The 26,646-nt window shown below is 42.3% G+C and overlaps 2 protein-coding genes and 1 long non-coding RNA gene across 4 annotated transcripts; 1 reads left to right on the forward strand and 2 right to left on the reverse strand.

Annotated features, from left to right (window-relative positions):
- On the reverse strand, positions 1–11,752 carry NAAA (N-acylethanolamine acid amidase). 2 transcript variants are annotated; one of them, XM_065686881.1, is made up of 11 exons: positions 11,282–11,752; positions 10,615–10,779; positions 8,729–8,855; positions 8,148–8,238; positions 5,902–5,978; positions 4,318–4,490; positions 3,413–3,475; positions 2,756–2,822; positions 2,182–2,210; positions 1,187–1,268; positions 1–378 (listed from the first exon to the last, which is right to left on the reverse strand). In XM_065686881.1, the coding sequence occupies exons 1-10, from the start codon at positions 11,479–11,481 to the stop codon at positions 1,193–1,195; spliced, it is 1,068 nt and encodes a 355-aa protein (XP_065542953.1). In that variant the 5' UTR covers positions 11,482–11,752; the 3' UTR covers positions 1–378; positions 1,187–1,192. The 2 variants fall into 2 exon arrangements, with proteins under 2 accessions (XP_065542953.1, XP_065542954.1); XM_065686882.1 differs by lacking the exons at positions 1–378; positions 2,182–2,210 and having other exon boundaries at positions 1,195–1,268.
- LOC136018048 (uncharacterized) lies at positions 11,318–15,494 on the forward strand. The gene is made up of 3 exons (XR_010614200.1): positions 11,318–11,693; positions 13,242–13,292; positions 15,329–15,494. It is a non-coding gene; the product is annotated as an uncharacterized LOC136018048 (long non-coding RNA).
- SDAD1 (SDA1 domain containing 1) lies at positions 12,709–26,143 on the reverse strand. The gene is made up of 22 exons (XM_065686874.1): positions 25,988–26,143; positions 25,782–25,886; positions 25,358–25,456; positions 25,087–25,197; positions 24,394–24,465; positions 24,202–24,302; positions 23,555–23,612; positions 23,153–23,227; positions 22,786–22,887; positions 22,375–22,444; positions 21,507–21,610; positions 20,739–20,796; positions 20,094–20,152; positions 19,652–19,728; positions 18,805–18,902; positions 18,339–18,415; positions 17,897–18,029; positions 17,289–17,386; positions 16,636–16,829; positions 16,029–16,113; positions 15,482–15,643; positions 12,709–13,262 (listed from the first exon to the last, which is right to left on the reverse strand). Exons 1-22 carry the CDS (start codon positions 26,075–26,077, stop codon positions 13,212–13,214), a joined length of 2,079 nt encoding a protein of 692 aa, XP_065542946.1. The 5' UTR covers positions 26,078–26,143; the 3' UTR covers positions 12,709–13,211.
- Between the last annotated feature and the right edge of the window lie 503 nt (positions 26,144–26,646).

Raw genomic sequence — 26,646 nt, forward strand, 5'->3', positions numbered from 1 at the left:
TGCAATCAGCTGCTTATGTTTATTTCACTATATTCAAACCTACAGGCCATGCAAAATACATGATTTTTTGTTTATTAGTCAGCACATAAATACATTTCACAGCCCTTTCCAAAAACAGTAAAAGCAATTTTTAACCATCAAAATCTGCTAGTAAATTACAATTAGTAATTACAAAGTAATTACAATAAAATCAATCAAACATTCATTACAGTTCACCAAGAGTATCACCTGCAACACTTCAAAGAGCTAACAAGCCATTGTTTCCTCAAAGGTTCACATAATTAATAAACCAGAACAACTGTACTGCTTGTGAAAGTGATTTTAAAAGCATACGCGGTCTTGGAAAGCTTCAGCTTTTCACTCATTTTGTCTGTTGAACTAAAAAAAACAGAACAAACAAAAGATTCAGAAGAGAGCATGGGTTTGTATAGAATTAAGAAACAAGCTTGTCAGAATCCCCAAGAGCACAGAACTGCTCTTGCTAAAATCACATGTCCAACGTAACTGCCACAAATATAATACTAGTCGTAATTTTAAAAACTGTTTAAACTGGAACAGGAGCTTCTCATGCTGCTGCCAAGACCACACAACCAGGGTTTCTTGAACAGAAACAACATAACCTAATGTCTTTCTCTGAACACGTCAAAGGTACTACGAGAGGCACCCTGTGCGTTTAAGTGCTTCGACTTTTTCCGCAAGCTCACAGGACAAACCCCTCAAAGGATGTTCATGTTCAGTCACCTGCGAGGGGCTGTCATCTTTCTTGCTGCCAAGTGCACCAACCCCTCCTGCTGGGATTAGGATGGCTCTGTCAGGGCCTCCTGTCATAGTCAGCCACCAGCAGGCATGCAAGCATACAAGTGGGGAGACTGGCAAAAATAACAGCAAGAATGCGCACAGAGAGAACCTTTCCCTTTAGGTCACAACAACAGCCAACCCCTCCTCTCTAGCAAAGCACTTTTCCTATGATAATCTCCAAGAGTTTTGCAAAGAATGTCAATACTTGCGGACCATTACAACAACAAGGGAAGGTATTTACCCAAGGTCGATAAGAAAAACCAAGGGGAGAAGCAGGAATTCAGACTAAGTCACCTGAGTGCTACTGCAGTGCTTTGTCCCTCAATGACTCTTCAGCTGACATTTTTATTTACGTGCAAGTACCTGGGAGTACCAGCACACTACTTACACCTCTTCACGTGTCAGTTCTGATCCACGTCTGGTACTTATCTGGAAGTGCAGCGCTCATTACTGTGGTATACACCGTGTTACTGGCAGAGAAAGAGGAAAGGAGTGAGTGAGTGACATTCCAAAGGCAAGCAGATTTGTTTCTAAAACTAGCAAAGCAGCAGAACAACTTTTAGTGAAAACAAATGTTCTGCTTCAGTACAGAGGGGTTAGAAAAAGTGAGAAGGAGATTGATAAAAATGAAGGTTGCTGGCACAAATATTTTAGTTTTTTTTCCCCCACTTTAGAACTGTATTTCTACATCCATTTTGTCACTGTATTAAAAAAATGGTACTTCTAGTCTTAGCAGTGACACAGATATAATCTTCTCCTTTCCCAATTTCCTCACATTTATATGACAGATGAGAGGGAATCCTGGTATTAACCTTGAAGAAGCCATTACCAAGCTTCTCATGCCAATAACTGATCTAGAGAACATACTGAGCTCCATATAAAAGCAAAACAAAACAGGAAAACCCACAAAGGTGCAGAACAAGGTACACTGAAATAAATTTCTTCAAAATCCAGTATGCGGTGCCTGAAATCTATGTCCCCAGTTGCTATTCTTTTCCTTTTTCTACATCAAGCAAAGCTACATCAGAAACTCCAGAGAAAGCCATTTTCAGTTTTAACACAAATCCTAAGGTTCCAAAAGTGCAAGGCACAAATGACTTAGCAGAAAGTTCAGTTCCTCCTCTAAGCCGTCATTTGTTTCACTGCCGCAAAGGACTGAGCCTAATGAAGTGTGGTTTCTTGGCTGGGGTGGCAGACCAAAGAGGAAGAGTGCTGTGGAAGTGAAAACACAGCATCACGTCCACAAGCAAAAACCTAAGCTGGGAAACCACAAGATAATCAGATAGACACACAGGAATATCCTAAGCAAGTTTGTGATTGAGTTATAAGTGGCCAGAGGTATGGCAGGAGGCACTGATTAACATCTCTGGGTCCAATACTTACTTGTTTAACACTGGCTTCACTGACAACACCTGTACAGAAAGTTTAAAGAGTTGTCATTTTGGTAACTGAAGAGGGAATTAAAAGGCTATTTAGATACAGCAATAGGGTGAAGTTATGAAAAGGAATAATGCAAAATCAGGGATTTCTCTTGCTGCTTGTTGCGGGTTTTTACCATCAGACCATTTTACAAAAATATTTTTTAAAAAGCCTCTAAGTACACAACATTTCAGTTCTCCAGACTCACTGGTAAGTATCACTCATGCCTAACACTTTATCTGCCTACAGTCATGTTTATAATTGTGCCTGAAGAAAAGAACTGCACGAAGACGATGCTGATGGAATCCACCTCTTTCCACTTAGACTGGCAGGCTATTACAAAATGCCCAGGCGAGCGAGTTCAGACACATTTTAACAAACAAGCTTATCAGTCTTTAACTCTCCAGAGCTGGTTGTACAGCACACCTTTGTCACCATGCCTTGCCAGTACAGCCTTTAAAACCCTGACAAAAATGCAACTGCACTGCTGCTTCAAGAAAGAAATTTTAAGTCACAATGCAGAATTTAAAAGAAATACCTTAAAGAGGGTATCAAAATTGATGTTGTGCTGCCCAGTAGCATTGAGAGCTTTGATAGCTGGAGTTCTGGAGGAAAGCAATGCAGTATTATTAAACACATTTTACTGTTCCAAAGGCTACAGAGCACCAATGTGAAAAATTCCTCACTAAATGCCTTTACACTGAAAAGTCTTCCTTGGCCTAAAATAATCCCGAATTCTGTGTGACTGAATCTAGACCCACATCACTGTTGCTACTCTATTACTACACCACTGAGTACAGACCACCAAGGAATGTGCCAACAGCTTTTTGCATAGTACACAGCCTGAAGACTGTGTGATGTCTGCGAGCACCTTCATAGCATCACCAAATACTTCTTCACTGTGAATCTAAATCCTTTAATTTTTCCTAAACTGTGCTTCATAAAGCAATTTTTGGTATATGCCTTATACTTCAATTTATCATCTTTTATGCCAGTCAATGCCACACAGACTTTCCCCTGGCATCTGTGAATATCACTCCTTACTTTATCTGTTCCCTTTTGAGTGGCTTTACAGAAACAGAGTAAGCTGCCTGCTCAAGGAGCTAACACCTCCTCAGAAAGAAAAACACCCAAACCCCTAAGCCTTTTCAAAATAACAGTGTTATCTCACCACAGAGCTCCAAACTAAATTCACCTTCGATCATCAAAAGGAGGAGGGGTAGTCCAATGGTCATAGTTTGTCTCCACACGAAACCACCTATAACACAACAAACAAATATAAAAGCAAACAAAGGCAAATCAGTAGGTAATTAATCAAGGCAGTCAACACTTGGTGTCTCTGTCTTGCCAAAAGGAAAAAACCTCCCTAAAAGCCTCCTTCCTGCACCTCATGCCAGCCCAAGGACGCCTATGTTAGTACCAAGGGGCATCTACCATAAAACACTGAACACAGATGAAAAAGGAGCAACCTCTGAACTCCTGGTGGCCTCAGTGACAAAAGCAGTATCAGACCTTCCAAGAGATGACTGGAGAAGAGACCATGGGTATGATGCAGCCTGCAGCATTCCATTGGGAGTACACAAAGCCAACAGGACACCTGGCTGTGGGTAAGCCAGTACTTACTGACTGACTGTATGCACTAAGTGCCCTTTTCACCACAGGGCAACTATTTAGAATCTCCTTTGTGTATTACACTGCTGATGTCAATAACATTTATAGAAAGTTATTTTTGAGCCTTCGACCCTTCTACCACATTAAGTCAAAGCTACCTGGGAATTCCTGAATCTCCTGGTGCAATACCTGGCAGAGAGACAGGAAAGGCCCTTGAGTCTGCCTCCTTTAGAATCTAGCTAAAAAAATTAGCACACACAATTTTCCACCCTTAACCCTCCAGGCTGCCGCAACCTGATAAGGTGGTGTGACTCCTTCTCAAAGGGAAGGAGCTGGGGCTCCTTGAAGAGGCTTTCAAGCCTTCCTGTCCAGCTGTAAGCATTAATAAGCAATGCCCTGAACCTCTTGAGAAAGCTGTCACTAACCTCACCAATCACCCAGGAGGGAATATGAAAAAGAACACAAAACAAAATGTTTTTTGTTACTTACGCTCCACCTAAGGGATCAAGAGGCCAGAGATCTGCTGGCCCCCTCCTGTTCCTTGTTATGACCATGCCTTCTTTGGGAGAAACACCTCCTACAATATAGTAAACTTCAGCAATGATGGGAATGCCAGCTAGTCTGAGAACAGCTGACTGAAAGTCCTCTGCTCTGCTCAGGGTCTATTACAAAAAGAAGATCACAGTGAACCAGAGATCACAGAGCATGGTCAAGCACAAAAATGAGCACTGGGACATCTTAAAAAGGAAAGCAGGTCCAGCTTTTTTGAAACTGGCTGAAATGCTACTTGAAAATATTTCTCTGAAAGTAGCTTTCCAAACTGACTGGCATATGAACATGAAATGCATGTGACTTGTGAATGAACTCACTAATCCCAGCTTTGCAAATATTCAAACAGTAAATACACAGACACATATACACACACGCATGTACACATATGTATACGGTGAAAAGCAAAAAACACATGAAATTCAAATGGAATTATTCAAAATGAAATTCAAATGACATGCCATTCAAATGACAGAAGCACGTCCATACTCTGCAAATTCTGTCCTCAGCAGAGTCTTTCTATGTGATCAATGGAACAGATGAATGGGGATGGAAGAGGGGAAAATCCCTCTGTATATCTCTGTTTTGAGAAATATGGAGTTTTAAACCACCAAAGCCAGCGGTTTAAGAGGATTTAGGCAACAATGATGAATAAGGTAGAGGCATTGCTCACAGTAAGCCCTGCCACAGGCAGGTGACCAACTTAGTATGAATGGACAGTCACCACAGCCAGTGAAGCTACTGTTTTCACTCCCAGGGTCACAACTTGTGGAAGTACATCTTTAAAAATGAATGCTGTGCAGGAACTAAAAGCAAATACGTAGATCATGCATCAAACAAAATTGTTCAGACAGGTGGGGAAAGCTCTGGAAAACAATTATCTCTGACAGCAATGCTGCAGTGACTGTGTCACAGCCTGAAGTCACATCTCAAACTCAAAAAATAGGAACCACAAACTCTCCAGCAGACATTAGTTACCTACATATCATATCATTCATGTTTACCATAAGTCAAGAATCTGAGAAGCAGCAGACCCATTTTATCTCAGCAGGACCCTAATGCAGTACTGATAAAAGAATACCAGTGTAACTCCTATACAGAATACCAGTGTAACTCCTTCTGCTCACCAGTGAGGTCTACTTTTTTAATACAGTAACACATCAACCATAGTGTAAAATAACCACTGGATGAGATACTAACCATTTCAGAGTGCAGCTGCTTCACTTTGTTAAATTACAAAATCACAGCTAGCTGAAATAGTCCCTAGGAATTAAGTCTTTGAACAGCTTCTCAAAGATTTTTGGCACTGATTACAGATTCCCCCCTGAAGGACTGTAATTGCCTTACCCCATACACATCACTAACAATTTGGGGACAACACATATCTCCTCTTACAAAATCCATCTACTTATCAATTTGTTGGTTTTTATGTGAAACTAAAAGTTGTAACATCAGATTTACTGAGGGTTTGTAAGTACAAATGACATCACTGTGAAATATGAGAAAATAACGTGGGGCACTTACATCTCGGACAAGCCAGCTAACAGGGTAATTCCGATTCAGAAAAGCTGCTATTGCATTTTCCCACCATCTACCACCCGCTAGAAAAACAGAAGGAAAAGAAATTACTATACATGCATGTTACGTATGCTCTGTGAAATTTATCCTCCTGCCTTCTTCTCCCGTCTCTAGCTCTGCAATCTCTCCCTTACTACCTTACAAAAGAGCAGTGCAATAAATTTTCATTTTCTAACTACACCGCTATCATAAAACCATCAAATTTAGGCAGCTTATACTGACTAACAAAGCACACACCATCTGAAGACAGTCAGAGCCTCTGTACTGTCTCAAGCTCACTGTTTGTTAACACTGAATGGTGATAGTACTCCTTTGCTACTGTATTCCTTTACTGATATTGACACATAAAATATGCTGCAGAACCAGGCTAACACACCCTGGAAAGCCCCTGGTTTACAAATCTGTATTTCAAATGCTCAACTTTCTGTATCATTAGATTTGGATACTGAACTACCACAGACAGATAGATCAGTGAAACAGGGCAGCTGCCTATCAGCATAAAATGTCAACACTTCACAAGGGCTATCAAAATGCATTACATCCAGGTGAAAATACAGCTCAAATAATTAGACAACATAATCCCAACTGAAGTTCAACCACGGCAGCTGGATTACCACCCCTGGTTTCCAGAAAGACCTGTAACAACAGGAGTCATCATTATCTTAGATTGTCTACCAAAAGGTACACTATTCCCATGACCAGCTGCCTTAACAGGGTGCTGTAAAATAAGAATCTGAGGTACAGTGGACAATAAAGAAGACAGCGTTCAGCACTGTACAGAGGACACACAATAGCACTCAGAACTTACCAGTGCTAGCAATTTCAATCAAAAAATATCATGTTCCTTCCTGTTTTGATCACTTGCCAGCTGCAAGATTTTAAACCAGTTTTATTCATAGCTGAATAATAAGCAATAAAGAGTCAAAAGTGACTGGAACTGGCACTAGCACTTTGTAACAGCTATTTCCAAAAATCTTGCAGATCTATTCATATAATTGTTTCTGTCTGTCAGCTCAAATATTAGCATGAATTACCTCATTAGTCATCCTACTGAAATATTACAGCAGGAAGAATTACAAAGAAATCATGAAACAGCTGAAAAACAAGTAGTAATAGTGTTTGTGTTCTTGAGAAAATGAGAACTAAGAAAAACAGCACATGAAGCCAAAACCACACAAACACAGCAGAAACAGTATGTTTGTCACTTGACAGACCTTCACCCTGATTTAAAGTCATCCCTCTTGGCAGCTGTACCTCACATACTCATTTCCCTAAATCTTTAGTTCAGAAAGAAGATTGTCTGATTAAAAGAGAATATTAAAAAGAAAAGAAAAAATGCTTACCACAATCACACGTGAAAAATAAACACTTGCTTTAGATGTTGGTTCTAACTCAGACTACACTGTTTTCAGTTCTAACAAACAGCTAAGAAAGAACAGCAAAAAGTGGCTGCTGCTTAAACAGAAAGGAAAAAAGAGAATAAAAAAAAAGGGGGGGGACAGGATGGAAAAGGCAAACCCAGGGTCTGAGTGGGACGTAACTATTAATATCTGTGAAACTGAAGTGCTGATGCAAAAGACAATGACCCTTTCTCTGCCTTCCTGACTGTTACAAGACCTTCTACTGACAGGTCTTAGTTCCCAGTACTGACATCTTTCAACTTTCCTCCACTACTGGAGCTGTCCTCAGCTGCCTTCCCAGCACCTCCTCGCATTCTCTCAATCCCTGCTGCCCCTACCCTAGATCTCAGTGTCACCCTTCTCTTCCCAACCTCTTTCAAGCTGCCTTAAGTGGACAGAGAAATGTGGAATAAAGAGCAATGGATAGAGAACTAGGAAAGCATTTATTTGCTCTGCACAACTGGAACTATTTCTCTCAGTCTCTGCCATGTCCAGTTGCTTCTCTTGAACAAACCACATTTGTCTTTTATGGCTTTCCCCAAGGTCCTTTGCCTCCTGTGACACTTTTAAAGCTCAGATAACACTGTGATGGCAAACAAAACCCCTCTCCTCTGCAACAGCCAAAACCTCGCAGCATGCGTGCTTTCACTCCCTGAGGGCAAGATAAGACATTCAATTTCAGCTCCTTAATCGTATTTTTCCCTCTAGGAGAATATGAGAGGGAGGCCAAAGGAGGCAATGATCAATAAAATAGTGTATATTACATCAAGCGCTGAAGACAGATTTGCTCACCTCGTTCATCACCAGAGACTGTGAACTTGTGTGGACTTTGTCCAGTCCATAACCCGACGTAACCAAAAAATGTGGTGCCTTGGTATGCTATCTGAAACCAGGAAAGACACAGGATGTCAGCATGCTGGAACAGAATAATACGTCAAATACAAGCAACATTCTCTAGCAGCAAACTCTACTTTTTTCTAAGAAAGACACTTTGGTCACAAAAATTAACAAGGCCTTAGGAAAAAAAAAAGCCTTAGAATCAGTCCCTGCCCAGACCGATCTCTTTTCTCTATTCCCTAGTATTTCTTTTTTACTATCTCAACATTTCCTTCCTTCAACATCTTCTTTCAAATAATGACCTTGAGATACTAGATCATGTTCTTCTATTTGTTCCAGTTTATCACCACAAGCTGAATGTCCAGAAACCAGCATTCATCCCACAGTGGAGAGAGTGACTGCAGCACTTTAATAATCCAGTAAACCTGGGATGCGAACCACATTCCTACATTAAATCCCAGCTGCCTATGCAGCCATATGACCATATCATGTTCCTTCATGGAATATCACCCAGCCATGTCAGCCACAGATCATACCTGCCCGCTTTTTATAAACTGCACATCAATTGTTATCTTGCTTAAAATATCAACAAAATCATAATCCAGGTTCCGACCGTGGTAAATGTTTCCTTTGTCATCCTGAGCGACAATACTAGTACAGAACCTTCCCAAACAAAAAGGAGAAAGAATGATTTCAGAAAAGGCTATGACAACACTTGCAATATTACAGTTAAACTAGCTAACATTTCAGAAGGAGTAACTGAGTTTATCTTCTGCAAAGTATTTTACTAATGCAAGCATTTTACCAATGTAAGCATACAACGAGGAGTTTGCATTAACACCTGTGTTTCCCAACCTGAGAGAACAATGTCATCCTGTACTTTCAGATAAGGTTTCTGACAGGTTGTAATTTAAAATTGGAAAAAACCAAAAGGGGGGTCAGAATAGTTTGACTGAAGCTCTGTATAACTACACAACACTCCATATGGTTTATGCACGATATTCATAAGGGAAAGTCCTCTTCAACACAGTCTAGCACACAAAACTGCACGTTACTTATCAGGTCACATACTACAGACCAAGTAGGAAGCAGCAATTCTAGTTGGAAAACATTCATTGTTTCATTTTACTTCATTATTTCATTATTTCCAGTTTCATTATTTCACTTCTAAACTGAGATGAAAAGCCAACATCTAAAAACGTCCACGAAGCATCAGTCTACAACATTCTGGGTTTCATTCGGACAATTACACACTATTTCGTCTCAGTTTGGACTCCACTCACATTTTTAATCACGACTAGACAAAAAGTTCAAACAAAGTTCTTTCAGTTGTTGTTAAAGTACCAGCCATCTCAGTAATAATCTAACCTCCTCTCTAGAACAGGAAGCGGGTTGAAATTCTGAATGAGCAGAGAATTAAAAAATTATTATGTCCTTCCAGTGACACCCAAGCACTGCCTTTCAAAACTGTAAAGGTAAAAAATTCTGCAAACAAGTACTCTGCTCCCAGCTGATGTTTTTCTTTAGTAATGTTAAAGCTGAGAAACTTGAAATCTCATGAGCTTTACGAGGGCTAAGAATGATACCTATCCTTTCTGAAGTACTAAGAGAGCCAACATTTAAATGACTGCCTCATGTGATATTAATACCTATTAAATATAAATATAAATTAAAGAAAGACTGCTTTAACCAAATACCAGAAGGTAAGAAAAATCATAATCAAAATAAATACAAGCAGCTGTGTGTGCCTGGTTTTTAGAACAACCTATATTGATTTTATATGGAGAAATATTTTTAGGCTCTTCACAGGCAGCACTAAGTGTTTATTACTCTTTTGCACATGCTTGTGGGGGGGGAAAAAAGATGACAAAATCGAGTATTCTTTCCACTGATGTTTTGTTTTCTATCATAAAGATACTACATCCATTTTCCATTGTGCAAAATCAAAAGATTACGTTACACAGTCGTTGAGAACATTCATCCAGAAAGAGGCTGGGAAGCAACCTGATCTCAGACGAAAGGTTAAAATAACCAGATTGCAACAAATTTTTTTAGTTTCCTTTTTAGTGAAGTTGGACAATTTAAACGACAAAAGAGTGTATTACATGATCGCAGACAAATGAACACAAATACTGGTGGTCCTTCCTGATTAGCAAAAATTATTCTCATACCTCTATTTATTTATGCAGCTATATATCACCTTTATCAACAGATAAAAACACTGTTTGCGTTTCTCTTTCAATTCAGGATACAAACTCCTAATGAGAATGAAACCTTCCAGCTGGACATAGAAAAGAGTATGAGAATTAACAGCGCAAATAATCTGCCACATGTCTACACCTGCCTTTTAATGCATTCTCCCAGACGGAGCTAAAACGACTCTCAGCATCCATTCCTACCAGATGCTGTAAGTATCACTTACGCAGTAGATTCGTAGGCAAAGTTAAGCAGGACTCCATCTCCAAGACTTATTCCCAGGGCTCTGCACAGTCCCAGCATTTCCCCCGCGAAGGGCTGTGGCATAAGGAACTCCAATTCCACTGCTACGGACCGAATAACTTCGTGGACCCATTTTGGTACCCTTTCACTGCAAAACATACTCAAGGCATGAGCTGAGACGGAAACAAAGAGGTCTGCAACTTACACTCAGCAGCCTGACACCGGGGAATTTTGCCACTTCTCTGGCAGCCGGACCCAGCCCGTGCTGACCGCTCATCCCCAGCCTCTCCCATGGTGCATCAGACATCCCTGCATCCCTTCCCTCACCAAATCCCATCGGCTTCTGCACATCCTCCAAGAAGCCTGCACAACCCCAGCAAAAGACGTATCCCTCTGAGAGGTTCCTAAGTGTACGAATAATGTAAACGTACTAAGTTAACGCTCAAACAGCCCCTGAATTCCCGAGGTCAGCGCAGTTCAGCAGCACTGCTGCACCCCTTCACCCTCTTCCTTCAGGCCCCGCCGCAGTGGGTCTCGGCGGCGCGACAAGGGCTCCGCGGCGGTGGGGAGAGGAGAAAAGCGACCCTGGCTGCTCCCTCCGCCCCAGCCACCTCACACCGCGCTCCCCGCCTGCCCCGTCCCGCACTCACTCGATGACCCGTGCGACGGCGGCGCGCAGGAAGGCGGGGTCGAAGTGCCGCAGCACCGGCAGCCACCGCTCCTCGGGGGGGCTGTCCAGGCTCACACTGCACTGCAGCGGGGCCGCCGAGGGGGGAGCCGGGGCCGCCGCCCCGCACAGCAGTGCCATCAGCCCCCACAGCAGAGACCCCCACGTCGCCGCCCGCCACATAGCGCCGCGCCCGGCCCTGCGCTCGGGGGAGCGCCGCCGGCAGGGGGCAGGCTGAGGGGAAGGGCCGGGACGTGGCGGCGGCCACCCCGAGGCAGAAAGGCCGCCCCTGCCGCAGGGGGGGCGCCGGTGGTGTCAGGTCGGGCAGCACCGGAGGTAGGACGTGAGGGACAGCGGGGGTAGTGCAGCGGCAGGAACGCAGGAGTAAACGAGCGGTGAGTGTCCGCCTTGCAGTGCCCGCGGTTCTGTTTGTCTAATAGTTTGCAAGAGGCAGTCCAATAGAGTAGGGGAGGGCCGAGCCACAGCCCGTGGCTCTCCGCTTGCTGTAAACAAGAGGGAAAAGGGAGGAGACTAGACACTTGCCCTAAGGAGTGTGAAAAGTAATTGTCTCCCCCTTTCAGCTTCCAAATCTTTAGTTTTATGACAGCTGCACATCCAGGGAAAGGGGCTTTGGTTCTTCAACAAAAAAGGGAATAGTGAAAGAGCACTTTATGTAAGTGCTTCTCCTGGTTTAGTGGTCTCTTCAGCCCCATAGGATTGCTCTCTGCATTTGCATCTCCAGCTCTCACCTACACATCCTCCACTTGCTGTTAGGCCCAAGTCACAATCCCTGCCTTGTCCTCAGAAGGAGCATTTAATTAAGAGTAACATTCAAAGCTGTAGAAGCTTTGTTTCTTATCTCCCTCATGCCTCTATAAGCTTTTTGGCTTGAGGAGGCAAGATGTGACAACCACCCACAAATAAACAACTAACAGGAATTAAATACAACTGAGTATTAAACATAGCTAAGCCAAGTGAATTCCCATGTGGGACAAACATTGACCTGCTTTCCCATGAAAGGAAATAAATACCCCATCAAATGCTTTCCATTATACTGTGCATATGGCACTTGTTTCTGCCCCACAAGGAAACCATTTCAAACAGTATTTGAGAAAGGCTGGTGCTACCACTAACAACCTCAAAGTTTGGCTAAAGCAGGAGTTACTTTTGACAAAGAACCCAAAGATCAATGTTATTTTCATGCATACCTCAAAAATCAGACAACAGCAACTCCCACCACAAGATGTACTGACAATGGAAGATTCCTTAGTTCCCCTGTGTGTAATGCTACATTTCTGTTTCAATGGCAACAGGAAAACTGCTTCCTATAAGCTAATTTTATACCCGCTTTCTCCATAAGCCATAATGAGATTGTTCTTTGCCCTAGCTATTCACTTGAACTTACCTGTATTAGAAGAAATTGCTTTTATTATTACACTGGCAAAACCCAGCCACTTCCATAATGGCTTACTCAGTCCACAGAATCACGTCCCCAAGACAGCCACACACATTATATACACACACATTACAGACTGAGACAGAATATTATTTTTCCTTCCAGTTACCTATAATGAATTGCTTAAAATAATTTTACCATGAGGTTTTATGTTTTCATACTTACACATACAAAACCAGGTGTAAGTAAATGGTATTCAATCAAAGACAAGCAATACCTTACAATTACTTAAAAGAAAAAAAAAAAAAAATCCTGTAAGGATTAAAGCCTCTTCCATCTGTCCTAGAGATGCAGTTCCAACAGCTTGAACGTGTTCAGTTTAATTCAGAACAGATAGAGATAAATCCTTAAGGCGTTTGAGTCCCTTCATCCCTTTGGAGGAGTGGTGTGTGGAAATAAGCATTTCTAGGGCTGTTTCTTCAAGGGTGATGAAATATTCCTCTTCCTTACTGTTCTGTTACTTCAGCAGTCGTTTTCTCTTTTTCAGAAGTGCATCTCGAAGAGCCAGCTAAGTAGAAAACAAGAGGGGAATATTCAGGTAAGGAGACAGCAACACTCACAGCAGTCCTCTTCAATCTTTTCCACCCCCAAAAATACACTAGCAGCTCGTCAGCTAAAACTGGGAGCATAACTGGCCAATGCTAACGACTAAGGTGGTAAAAACGCTGTGGTTATTTAGCTAAATTCAGTAGTACAATTGAAGAAAGAGTGGAGCTTCAAAAAAAGAGGTTTTGTGCATCATTAGAAAACCCTAGGTAATGAGGAAGATTAGATTAACATAAACTGTCCTTCCACTGACTCATGTTCAGTTAGATGAGATCAAGAAAAAACTTCAGCTGAGCAGTAAGCAGGATTAAATGGCATTTTTTGAAAGAGTATTACAAAGCTTCTTTTCCAAGCTAGGAAGGAGGGATGCTAGAAACCTTTACAAGCACCATAGGACTCTAGAGAGAGATTTGGTGTGTATTTCAGGCGTGTTTTTAGGGGTTCTAACACTACGCTATAGACAACAGTCTGGTTTATTCTACCACCAAAGTGGGAAGCAGAGGACAGTGTCCTGCAACTGTAGTACACCAATCCACTTTAAACAATTATTTCCATATCATGATCCACACAACTGATGCTGTGGCCTAACTTTCTGTGAAAGCAATGAAGTATTTATTCTTTCACCATTTAGCTGTTACATTTAAACTTGAAAAATTAGTGGGGAGTGACTACTGAAACCATTCAAGATGGCTTTTTAGAAAAAGGGAGCCAAGAATCATTGTAACAGCAGTTTCCTCTAAGTGCCTGGATTGCTGGTTTGTGACTTTGTGTGTTTGAGAGCTGGGTGAACATGGTCAGCCTTATTTGCAGTAAGGCAGAATGATAGCAAATAAAAAGACTACAGGGGTATCAGTCCAAGTCTTCCTGTTTAACAGAAACAGACAAGACGTTCTCTCTCTACTGAGTCTATAACCTGTTTCACACTTGCCATTCTTAAGGCAAGAAACTGCAGACAAATATACATTACCCTAATGATATGAGCCTGGAAACAACTCAAAGATTTTGTAAAAGAAGCATCTGAATGCATTCTAGCACGAGACAGAACAATACAAAAAAGTAACACCACACAACTGCATTATTCTAGAAGTTTTTCTTGGAACATACTCAAAGGAGTCCAAATGTGTAACACCCTGTAAAGCCCTAGACTGGCCATCTGCCAGGTTAGATAAAAGGATTTTAAGGCATATTGTTGTTGTTAGCACTGACTTACACTACCAAGGTGAAACACAGCAGGGCAAGGCAATATGCCTACACCAGTGCTCCAGCAACAGCTGCCACACACACAGTTCAGGCCTGATGCCCATCTGAGGGGCACCACAGGAGAAGGGGGCTCCCTGTCCACATGCCTCTCTTGGCAGCTGTGCTGTCCCATATGCCTGGGGTTAGATAAGTCATCCCCTCAAGTTTCTGCCTTGCCTTTCCAATATCCCTCTAGCCACCCCTGGTATAGCTGCCTACAGAAACACACCGTAACTGGACTGTCAAATAGACATTTGTATAGCCTTTCTCAAGGGCCACAGCCAAGCTTAGAGCTAAGGAAGCAGCAGAGGGCAGGGCTTCACTGATGACAGCAGCACATGGTGAAAAGACTATGGCAAGCTAAACTGAAGCCTTTTTGATTTTCCTAAACAGCTTCAGATAGATAGCAAGTAACATTTATGTCTGTGCTTTAAGTACACTTATGACAAGCTGCTAGAGGACCTGAAAGCCAAGCCAGGCCACGTCAGATGAGTCTGCAATATGGCAGTAACAGGAGAAAGGTCAAAGAAATAATACAGAGTGAAGAAACATACTAAAAGCTTGTCCCAGAAAACACTCCTCCATATCAGGGAAGCTACTTCTATCACAGTATTATATTCAGGGCTCTAGTATGATCTTCAATTTACATAAGGGAAAACAAACCATATCACGTCCTTCCTAACCTACACATGACTTGGCAACTGAGCTTAGTTCTCAATGCATATTGAAGCAGGGACTGAGAAAAGGATTTTTCACCATAACCATCTCTGAATTACCTCCTCCTGACAGGGTTCACAGGAAACCATCTCACCCAAAGGCATTTCCAGCAATTAAACCATCAAAATCAGCAGCAATGACTGAGGGCACAGGATAGACAGCACTTTGCCTGCATTTCGAGTTTACTCTCAGAATGGCCCATCTATTTTCAACATTAAACATTACCTGTTTTTCCCTGAAAGAACGCTTGGTTTTTGTCCGGACACTATGGCTATATCTCATCATCATGAAGTTCTTGTGCTTTTGCTTTTCTTTGTTGGAAGAGCTGGCAAATGGGTTAATTCTTGTTTTCTTTTTCACAAATTCTTTTCTGTCTGTTTTTCCAGCCTAAAATAGACAACATAATTTAACATAATTTTTCATTCCATACAGTTAACATCATCTGCTAAGGCGAAAGGTGCTATGGCAGTAACAGTAAATACAGGTTGAGTATGACTTTGTCATGCATTTTTCCATGTTGACTGTATTTAAGTCACAGTGAAAATTGTGTGTGTCTATTTTCATTGTCACTTGTGACCAGCAAGAGGCTGTTTTATTTGTTACATCCAATATACCACAGGAAAAAAATATACAAAACATTTCTCAAAACACAGACAGCAGGTGGACACCTCTCTGACAGATGGTCTCCATCACCTCCTCCTTCTGCAGGAGACAAAACATAAACCTAGATCTAGAGAGGCACAGGGTATGAAATCTCCTGTTAGATCCTCACCTTTGCAGTTGCCAGCCTGGTCTCCTTGTCCGATTTAGGCTTCTTGTGCAGATGTTCAATATCTCTGAGTGAAAGCAGCTCTCCCCTGCACACACACAAAAACCCAACAGAAGGCCATCACACAAACAAAACTTCATCTGGCAAGGAAAACAAGATGCCCTCTTGAACCTTTGTCTCTCACTCAGCTCTTACACCATTGTCCTCCCATTAACTTTCACACAAACACTTGTTCTCAGTCTAATCCTCATGCCTGGGACAACCCTTACATAAGTCTCTCGTTCCTGTTTTCAAGTCCTGCTTTACACACAAAGTTTATGCACTCTGGAGATACAGTTGTGCAACTACTGCTATAAAACCTCCTCCCGCCCATTGGTCTCAACAAGCAAAACAGACTCATGGTTTCCAACAGCCCCTCTTGTCTTCTCTCCCAGATATAAACAAATCTTCCAGCTAAGATCTGTTCTAAGCTGTGTGGCTCTTTGCCTCATGTCACCAGGAGATACTGACCCACAGCAGAGCTCCATGCCCTGCTGCAGTTAAAAACTGTATCACCAGTTTATAGGTAATACAGGGAAGAGAAAGGACTCATCAGTAGTCCATATCCCACCTGCCCTCCTCCTCTTCTTCATCTATCTCAATGTATTTCCTCTTTGCAGCTTTGCCAGGTGCAGAATTCACTTCTTTGGAAAGCTGGGCAAGACGTATTTTGTGGAACTCTTCTTGAGTGAGCAGCCTGCTTGTACTGACCGCTGCAGCTTTGGCTTTTCGTTCGTCTATGGGCATGCTTTTCACCTTCTCTGCCTTTTCAAAGAAGCACAAAACATGAATCATCCAGAGCTTTGCAAACCATTTTTATGCCCCAGTACATGACCTCTGCCTCCCAAATACTTATGTAGGGGAAATATTGTTGGGAAATGCTACAACCAGCTGTAAGATTTCTTTATAGTCTTACACCCAACATGTAGCACTAGAATAAAGATCCACTCAGCATTTCAGAGCGAGTAAAAGAACCTCATGTAAGTATCACAGCTCTGAAGGAGTTCAGCCCTGGGACAGAGTTTCCAGCCTCTCTCCCTTACCTAATAACGTGGGTACTTCTGCACAAGAGCTGAAGGGTACTTCAACCCCACTGATCCTGGACAAGATACTCCACAGTTCTGCATAGTTATTTGTAAGCAGCCGCGTCAAGGTGCGGAGCAAGAGAATCTGGTCTGATATTACCAAGATATATATTTGGGGTAGAAGGCACATAGAACTCACTACTTCTTTCTGCTCCTCATCTGAGGAGTGATGCACATCAATCCATTCTCCATCTTCATTATCTTCTTCCTCACTCAGACTAGCACTTTCCCATTCATCTGCTCAGGGGAAGAAGCACAGAGAGCTGTTAATACAGATTCTGCTTAACTGCTTGGGATTGGAAATAAAATTTAAGCTTGGACTGCCAAATACTACTTCAAAGTTCATTTCCAGTGTTTTATAATACACAAAAACTTTCCTCTAGGGAGAGAAGCTTAACACCTGAAGTTTCATAGCTGTGAAACATCTGTCCCTCTGCTTTTCCGTCCTTCAGTATCTATCATAACAAGCAACACAGAGTATCAGACTTCACTGGGTAAACTGCACTTATTCGAGGATAGTATGAGTGCTTCTTCTTGGACAGACACAGACATGCCCATGGCAGGGGGGGTTGGAACTAGATGATCTTTAAGGTCCCTTCTAACTCAAACCATTCTGTGATTCTGTGTGCAAGTCATACAGCATGTGACAGCAGCAAATAAAGTCAACGTACACCAAGTTTTATGTCCAAGTAAAATCTCAGTGACAACAATGCTCACTATAGAAGTAGTAAATTAAAAAAGACCAACCTTCTTCTTGGGTTCCTCCCTTTTCCTTTTGACTCTCGACATCCAGTATTTCTGCTCCTGGAATATAATCTTTGGCATCCAGTTCTCCGTATTCATGAATCCTGGCTTCCACTGAAGCCTCAGTAGGTTTACCCTATAAGTTAACAAAATACATGTTAAACAGGCTAGTATTTTAATGTCCATAAATCTATCAAAAAGTCTGGGGAGAGGAGGGTGCAAAAGAAATTCTGGCTGGTAAACTAAGAGAAGATCTTTAGTTACTAGGAAGTTGAACGAATTCTAGGAAGATGGTCAGGCTTCTGTAACACGAGCCTTCTGTCCATGAGTTTGATAAATCTGAACTAATGGAATCTTGAAATAAGAGGACACCATGTCAGAAAGGCAGGGGAATAACTTGAGCCTATGTTCATGGCTCGTGGAATGCACGTAAAACAACACTTACCCTGAATTTCTTCTGCAACATCTCTGGATTTAGGGAACGGAAGAGGTGTATCAGACATCTTGCAGACATCATCACATCTATCCAGAAAATAGGGAATCAGGATTAAATACAGAAAAGCAGACTTCTGAGCAAACCGAAAGCCCGCTCACACCTCTTCTGAGGTTATAAACTCCCTCTAATTTTGCCAGTGCAGGATCTAGCTCTTCCTTAGAGCTAAATCTTTATTAACAAGCTGTTTCCCTTCTTTGGCTTTGTCACTTAGTTTCCCTGCCGTAACTACTCTTGATTATTTTGTCTCCTACATTTGTACACTCAAAATACAGAGAAATGCAACTAACATAGAAAACTTTACCTCTCAGCCCACAAAAAAAAAAATTAAGACACTGCTATTATGAAGGCTGTAACTATGGAGAACCAGCTGATACAGGAAAATAGTTTTTAAATCGTATCCATGTAAAACACTCACTTTTATTTTTATGAGTCTTGTACTGAACGAGGTCTTGCAGCAGATCTTCAGTCATGGCCAATGGACATCTTGCAGTGATTTCTTTTATTGCATTGATTCTGAAAAATGGCAAGTGATTTATTTTGTCAACACCACAGTTGGGAGAGGCTCCCACTGGCCCACCAACAGACTGAGTGATCTGGAACTTGAAAAACCTTATATGGCATTTATAGAGAAGTGTAAGAAAGAACAGGACAAGGAGGCTCTGTGCCATGGTCCTCCAAAACCATCCCTCTTTGGCCCCTACTCTACTCTCCAGCCATTGACTAGAAGGTCAGAAAGGTATTTCTTTCTAGAAAGTATGTAACAGTTTCACTAACAGCAACATTTCCACTTGTTGTCAGTAGTGACATTTGATCCGCAAAACAAATTCAGAATCCTGAACTAGGACACTAGCCACTCACTGAGTATATACCACTCTATGTGTGTATATATGGTATATATATGTTGGTATATACCAAAATATTAATTCACAGACAAAAGCTCTGCCCCAAAGTAGAAATAACAGTATCCAGGAAACAAGAAAAATAGAAGATCAAACCAGAAAGCAGAAAACCCACACCATTATGAAATCCAGAAAAGTGAAGCCACAGCAGTAAGCCCAGAAACCCATCATTCTGAGCAATTTAAACCACTGCCAGCAACAATAAGGGAAGTTTCTGCTGAGATAACTGTCCTAACTCATTTTTAATCAAGCAGGTTCTGTAAAGAGTAGTACAAATGACAGGAAAAAGTTGCAGGTCATTCAAAAAACATAAATATTTTTCCACATTCAGAGTTTTACAGGTTTTTACTGTTCTGTACCCACCCTACAGTCATGACCTCCCCAGAATTCTTGTCAGTAACAAAATTGTTGGCAATGGTCATTAACACTGACTGGATAATCTGAAAATAAGAAAAAAAGGTTAAATTAACAATGCGTATTTAATAAAATTGGCAAAATGATTACATATTAACACACAAAAGAACATCTTTACAGAAAGAGTTCAGGAGTTGTCACTATAACCTGCAAACATTTTCTAGACAAGTTCTCTCTTGCAGAAATGAAGGCATAAGACATGGATTTGGGTCTTCTTCACCTTCATAGAAAAAAATCCCTTGGAACTTGCTGAAGTAGCCAAAATTACAGTAAGCTTTTAAAGACTAAGGGTCTGACCAGATTCCCTTTTACCCCTCCCCATGAATGCACTCAGTTCCGTTCTGGTCTGCTGTCCATTTTTAACATCACCAAGCACAGGTGGAGTACTGACCTCAGGTGGTACTAGCTGATGTGAAGCTTGTGCAGCAAACAGAAGAATCTTTGTCACTTCTGGAAGAAAAGAGGGAAGAAGATGCCAAATGTATACTGCTGCAGCTCACTGGCTAATAGAGACATCCACCAAAACAGCCAACTCAAACCACTCAGCCTAAGTCTCAAAGCCATTTCAGCCTGAAGTTACTCAGGACAACTATTTCTCCTTTCCCACCAAGGCAACTCTTCTGGTCTCCACCCCAGCAGCAGTGCAGGCCCTTAATAGCCAATTAAGACACAAAGAAATTCTCTACAGCTAGAGTGAAAAACACTAGTAAAACAAAGCATCAAAAGGCAGTAAAGCTTTGATAACTAGTCAGGATTTGCAAGGAACCAGGGACTCAATAGATGCACTTTACTCCATTGCTTGAGTTTCTCAAACACTCACGGTCAGGAGCAGAGTGCACACAACTTCCATAAAAGTCCAAAGTTCTTTGCACTTCTAGCAGTCATAGCCTTTTACTTCCTTCATCCAAAACTCTGTGGAGTATTTGTACTTCCTACTAACCTGCTGCTGCCTATTTGTTTAGAGTACTGCTTCTAAGAAGTGACTATACATGTGAGATGACGGGACCAGCAGCATTATCTATTAGTAGGTACTTACCTCTCTGATGGGGCTGTAGGAATCTCTGAACAAACGGGTAGAAATTAAAAAGAAAAAGCTGCAAGAAAGATGTAACAGGTTAGCTTCTTGTCTCTTAGTTTGAGATCATCTTCCTAGGCCGATATGCTGTGAAACAACCCAGCATGCTCCCCAAATGCCTCTGATTTTATTGCACGGTACATTCTAACATCCTGAGTTTGATAAACATGGAGATGAAGTGACTTACACAAAGGAAGCTGAAGGCTCAATCCCAAACTCTGTGAAATCCAGAGCAGCTCTTGTTAGCCTGTGCATAATTCAAATTAGGGCACTCTGCTGCACAACCCTACAGTGTAATAGTTTGCCTCAGGGACACAATCTTCCCTCTCAAAACAGAAAGACTCCAGTAACGTAAATGACACTTTGGCTGTACCTCAGAGTGCTGTACATGAGCAGTCGCTGGACTCCTTTGAAAAAACCCTTCTCCTTTGAAGAATCCCCTGGGAGCACACAGGTCTTGACAAAGACATGCTCTCCTATATTTGTTAGGGACAGCTCAACTATTCCAGACCAACAAGCTTTCTCTAACAGAGGTCACTTAGTCCCACACAAGTCCTTCCCACTGCACCCTTCCATGAGGCCCACTGGCAGCTAACTGACTGTACGTCTGCACTTTTCAACACAGAGGAAAATTAAACCTCATACTCCAGAGGCACAAAGCCAGAGCATGCCACCACCCAAACCAGGCTGGCTACCGTCAGACCATTGTAAAATTAACAGAGCATCTACCTCGTGTATTCCGACTAGCCTAGATATTAGGTCCATGAGCATCATCTTCACTTCAAATCGTTCCTTAGAGCTCTCCAGCTGCTTCAGCAGTTTCTCTGCAAAGTCTAGAAGAAGCAGTAATAGATTTGTGGTAGACTTAAAAAGCACAAGGCAGAAATCAGCCAGGATTAGCCTTTAATACAGGCTGTCAGTTCCATTTGGGTTTTTAAGCCCCAGTGCCCTCACACACAAGAAATTAAAGGTGGCCAGAGCACTTCTCCCAGTGGGGAAGTTTTTATTCTCACATGCCTATAAGGTCCAAAGATGTGCACAGGTTCAGCAGAAAAAACCTTACAGAAGTTCCACAGCATCATAAGCATAGGGTCAGTATTTAAAGCTAGGGGGTTTTAGATATATTTTGGGTTCATCTGAAAAACAAAATCCCTAGAGGTTCACTAGATGAGGCTAAGACCAAGTCAAGTGCTATTAGACAAACAGACTAGAAAAAGAGATATACTTTTGAAGGGGGTAAGCCAAGGAAGCTGTAGTAAACTACTCTCCAATCACCAATTTATGGGCTTCAAACATAGAACAAAGAGGTGGAGAGCCACATCCTGATCTGTAACAACCCCAAGCAGATGACGTAATATTGTTCTTTCCTTGTCTGACTATCTACAAGTGTTCCACTACACCAAGCAAAAAGACATCAAAGACATCTGATCTTATTCTCTTCAAGTGCTATGAAGTTCTAGGATAAAGCACACAGCAACTATCACATTGTCAAATTCGTGTCTACTTGTCAGTCATTGTCCTTGCTGACTTGTATCTAAGCTTCAGAGTCCAGGATTAAGACCTATCTTGAAAATGACAATACACAATGCAGGCTTACCTTGGGGATCATGAATCAAGTGAATAGCAGAGAAGTTGAACACCTCTGGCTTGCTCTTCTTTTTCTGTTTCTGCATACAAACAGAAACACACATTTTTTTCTTTCCACCTGACCTAAGAGGCAACAGGAACTATATTAAAGTGTTATTTATTAAGACACCACACACTTTATAAAGTAGGGGACCACACAGAGGGTACCCAGAGCAGAAATAATCCACAACTTGGACTTTAAGCCTGTTTCAAAACAGCTGTCTTCCAGGTAAGCACAGCATATGCCTGGTCAGTGGACACTAGAACACTTAAGGACCTTTACCTAGAAGAAATGACAGAAGGTAGCTAAGTCAACAGGGATAACAAGATCTCTGCACTTGAAAGATTAAGCTAAAACACTGCCAAGTCAGGCACTCCTCACCTTGAGAACCTTCATTGCTTTCTCCAGTTTCTTCTTACGCTTGGTGGTTTTCTTGTTGGTTGCATAGCGCATCATCAGATCTCTGGCCGTGGGAAGATCGTCCTTGGGAAAGAATGTAAGGAAAGCAAGACTTAGGAAAGCAAAGGATTTCTTAGCATTAGTCTTCAGACAGACAGCAAAGGCATCCTGCTATAAAGTTGGGGCCAGCTATCAGAAACACTGCACTTTTTTGTGACGCATAGAAACATCTAGAGGAAACAAGATGGAAAACTAACAAAGCAGACACAATGGCAGAGCCAGGGTTACTAGGATGACAGGCCTATGATGAGTTTGAAGAACACAGAGAAGATTTAATCACAACACCCACCTCAGATTCTGAGTCACTGTCTTGTTTCTCATCTTCATCTTTCCCCAGAAAGAACTTCAAAGCAGCAACTAACACCTGAAAAGCAAAGTAAGTTTATGTAGGACAGGTCAAACTGACAAGAGTATTTAAAATACCCCTACATCTGCGGTTATACCAAGACTCCTCTAATTTTTTATAGGCATGGATATGAACAGAAAGCAAAACAAATCACAGAGTAAGGCAGGGTGGTTTACTGAGAGTCAACTTTTGCTGACCAAATACCACCTCCTCCCACAACACAAGTGGTATTTGAAAATTAAACAAAGACCAATCATCAGTGAAGCTTGTTAGCAATTACAAAATAAATCGCATCTGCAGGAAAAATGGTAACATCTAATTTCATCAAGGGATTTCTGTTCTCACCTTTGTCACTTTTGAAAAGCAGGCAGTTGTGATGACATTGACTGTTTTGGCATCATTCCTGGTATAAAATAAAACATCACCTTTCACTTTAAGTTTCGCAACTTCAAATTATTCCCAGAAAAACTCCCATGTGACTCCTAACAAGCAGGAAGCTCCCTTAGAATCAATACTCTCTATGTTCTAACTAGATTTGCAAAGTAGTACAGTTTCACAAAACCAAACCAGACCTCAAAGCACCCATTAGATCAGTCATCTAGAATGAACTTACATACCTAACTAGTAAAAACACACCAAAATTCCTCTTCCCACTGTATCTCACAAGCTGTATGCTAATATTACCAGCTTTTACATGCAAGAGCTCCAAGAAGTCCGCTGTGCACAGCTTTGGTTTCAAATGCAATACACACAATTTACATACCATTTTCAACTAAAACATCAAGTAATCCCCCTAACTAACACCAAGCCTTCACTCAAGAGTGTTTCTTCCCATCTAAACCCCATTCCACATAATACAGCCCCTCTGGAACAAATAAAAATATAGTGAAGTCACTGTCCACTGCATTACATTTTGCATTACATGACACAAGTGATGCCAGAATGGTTGCATATGCTAAACCAGGGAATCAATACGAGCCTGCCAAGCCTACCAAATATTCCTTCTGTAAAGCTCAATCATCACATCCAGAGATATCTTGGCAGCAGTGGGATTGCTGTCTCTCAACATGGTGTACATGAAGTTCTGCAGTGTCTAAGAAACAAGTTTGGAAACATTTATTGCTCAAGTCTTTCACAGTATCAAGAGATTCAACTGAACTACATTTGAAAACAAAAACACTTACTGTGTTTACTTTGTTGTTTTTGTGCTTAGCATTGACATTCTTGATGTCCGACACAATGTGAGTATATAAGGTCTGTGAAGGGAGAGACTCAAGTTAAGGTTTAAGTTAACAGCTGGAAAAACTACAAGAAGTTATCCTGTCAAGACTCACATATGCTTTATTTTCATGTATTTGAAAAGCATACTTACACTAAGGCAGGAAAAGGAACCCCATAAAGTATTACTTAAAAACTCCCAACCCCTGATCCACTCAAGCATGTTCCAATGGCCAGTTTAACCATTCTGGTGGCAGAAAGCAAGTATTGCCACTTCTGTGGCAAAAACCACCCCAAAATACAGCTTTAACCAGCAGCTAGTGTGGTTTTAGTTGTTTTCCTCCAAAGTCCTCACAAAGAATTCAGCAAGGCCTACTCTGACAGCAGCCTCTTTAGGGTTTTCACCTGCAGCCACATCCAGGCTGCTCCATTCCAAACACAGGACATGGTAAAGGTATTTACAGCTGCACATCCCATTGTTAACCCAACATACAGCTTAAGTGTGCCTCTGTCAACTGCTGAACAAGCAGAACTAACTTCAACTTTCCTATTTTATTACCACGGAAAGGAGAAGAGCTGCCTGCCAGTGCTCTGTCACTTCCAGCAAGTCAGGCAAATCCCACTGGAAATCAAAATGAGTTTTTTTAAGCACAGCTTACCTTTCGTAGAAGCTTATCATGACATCGCAGCAGTTGGAAGAAGAGCTCCAGCAAACTCGTTGGGTTTATTAAATTCTTGTTTCTTAACAAGATCAAAGCCTTACAGAATGTCTGTAAGAGAAACAGGGATTCGGATCCAGAACTTCATAATACTCACCAGTTTCCATCCTTCTTAAAAAATTAAAAAGTGAACTGTAAGCTCTCAGCTCACATCTAAAGGGTGTATTTTAGCCGCAGAAGGACTCAAAACACCTTTCAGCGTAGGTCTTACCATACGCAAGTCCACATCCAGAACTGTGTGGTGGTAGGACAACAGCTCCTTCAGCTGCTGAGGAAAACTGGCCATATGTTCTGGGTAGCAGTGGGCAACCTACATGGAGACAGATCATTACCATCCTATCATAACCTTTTAATACACACAAAACTAAGTTCATAATGCACAGATGTAAGAGGTATGATGCAATTAAAAAAAATGCTTTCAGAAACTTGTACCAAGTGCTCAAATATAAGTCTTATGTTGCTGGGAACACACAACGCTGCTGCAGGAACCTCAGTCAAGGCACAGTGTTACAGCAGCTCTGGCACCATTAACAGCCAAACCTGCCACAGCCACCACGCTCAGGGCAAAGGCTCTGCGGCTAGTGGAGGGCTCCAGGCCGGCGTCACAGCGGCCCTTCAGAGGGGCAACGGCTTACCTGTGCCAGGAACATGACCAGCTCGGCCAGCTCCTTGCTCGGCTTGTCCGGTTGGAAGGTGAAGATCTCCACATGGGACTGGTAGTGGTGGTACTGCTGGAGGAACTGAGCACACACAACGGGGCCGTCAGCTGCTGAGCGCCGCAGGCAACACCTGACATCCCCAGCCCTACATCCCGGCCCGGCCCCCCCGCTCGGCCCCGCACCTCCTCGGTGTAGGAGGTGGGGTCGCGCTTGATGAGGTTCTGCAGCTGCGGCAGGTTGCTGGGCAGCTTGTTCCCCTGCCGGCCCGACATGCTCGCACCGCCGCACCCGCCCCGGCCGCAACACGTGAGAGATCAGCTGCGCGTCGCCATCTTAGCCCGCCCCTTCCAACCGGCGCCGCCGAGGGACAAACTTTATCGAGCGGTACGTCCTTCCTGCAGTGCCCCCTAGCTTGGAGTAGGTCCGTGTCCTGCAGTGGGCCTATGCTCGTCTCAGCTAGATAGTACAGCTTCATTTGGTGCGTAAAGTCAGCTTGTGAGTGTTAAATGCTACCAGTTAGTGCAGCAGCCCTGCCGAGGAGCTAGATCTGGCCCTTAACTGTTACGGGATGTGGATATGTCAGCAGCGTGGGTAGGTTTTTATTCACACTGTGATTTCCAGCTGGGGTGCCCAAGGGGCTTGCAGCCCTGAGATCATCTTCAGGACATAAAGTGAGCTCTTCAAATGAGACCAAGACCAAGAAGAGAGCTTTAAAAAAAAGAGCCTTACCATTTACAAGGACAGCCCTTATGAGGCAGGGGAAGTGAGGACAGATTGGGCAATACAGGAGAACAGTATCTTTAGATTTTTAGTAGCTGTAGATACAAAGCTCCTCAGAGGT

Source organism: Lathamus discolor, chromosome 1, assembly GCF_037157495.1.
Source record: "Lathamus discolor isolate bLatDis1 chromosome 1, bLatDis1.hap1, whole genome shotgun sequence".
NCBI lineage: Eukaryota > Metazoa > Chordata > Aves > Psittaciformes > Psittacidae > Lathamus > Lathamus discolor.

Excerpts from the sequence above, each read along its gene's own strand:
- NAAA (XM_065686881.1), bottom strand. The coding sequence starts at position 11,481 with ATGTGGCGGGCGGCGACGTGGGGGTCTCTGCTGTGGGGGCTGATGGCA. Across the intron at positions 3,476-4,317 it reads CTTGATCCCTTAGGTGGAGC|GTGGTTTCGTGTGGAGACAA; the intron begins GTAAGTAACAAA and ends GTTGTGTTATAG. Across the intron at positions 1,269-2,181 it reads GTGAAGCCAGTGTTAAACAA|TAACACGGTGTATACCACAG; the intron begins GTAAGTATTGGA and ends TTTCTCTGCCAG.
- SDAD1 (XM_065686874.1), bottom strand. The coding sequence starts at position 26,077 with ATGTCGGGCCGGCAGGGGAACAAGCTGCCCAGCAACCTGCCGCAGCTG. Across the intron at positions 22,445-22,785 it reads AAGCAATGAAGGTTCTCAAG|AAACAGAAAAAGAAGAGCAA; the intron begins GTGAGGAGTGCC and ends GTTTGTATGCAG. Across the intron at positions 16,830-17,288 it reads ATGAGGAGCAGAAAGAAGTA|GCAGAGAAGGTGAAAAGCAT; the intron begins GTGAGTTCTATG and ends TTCTTTGAAAAG.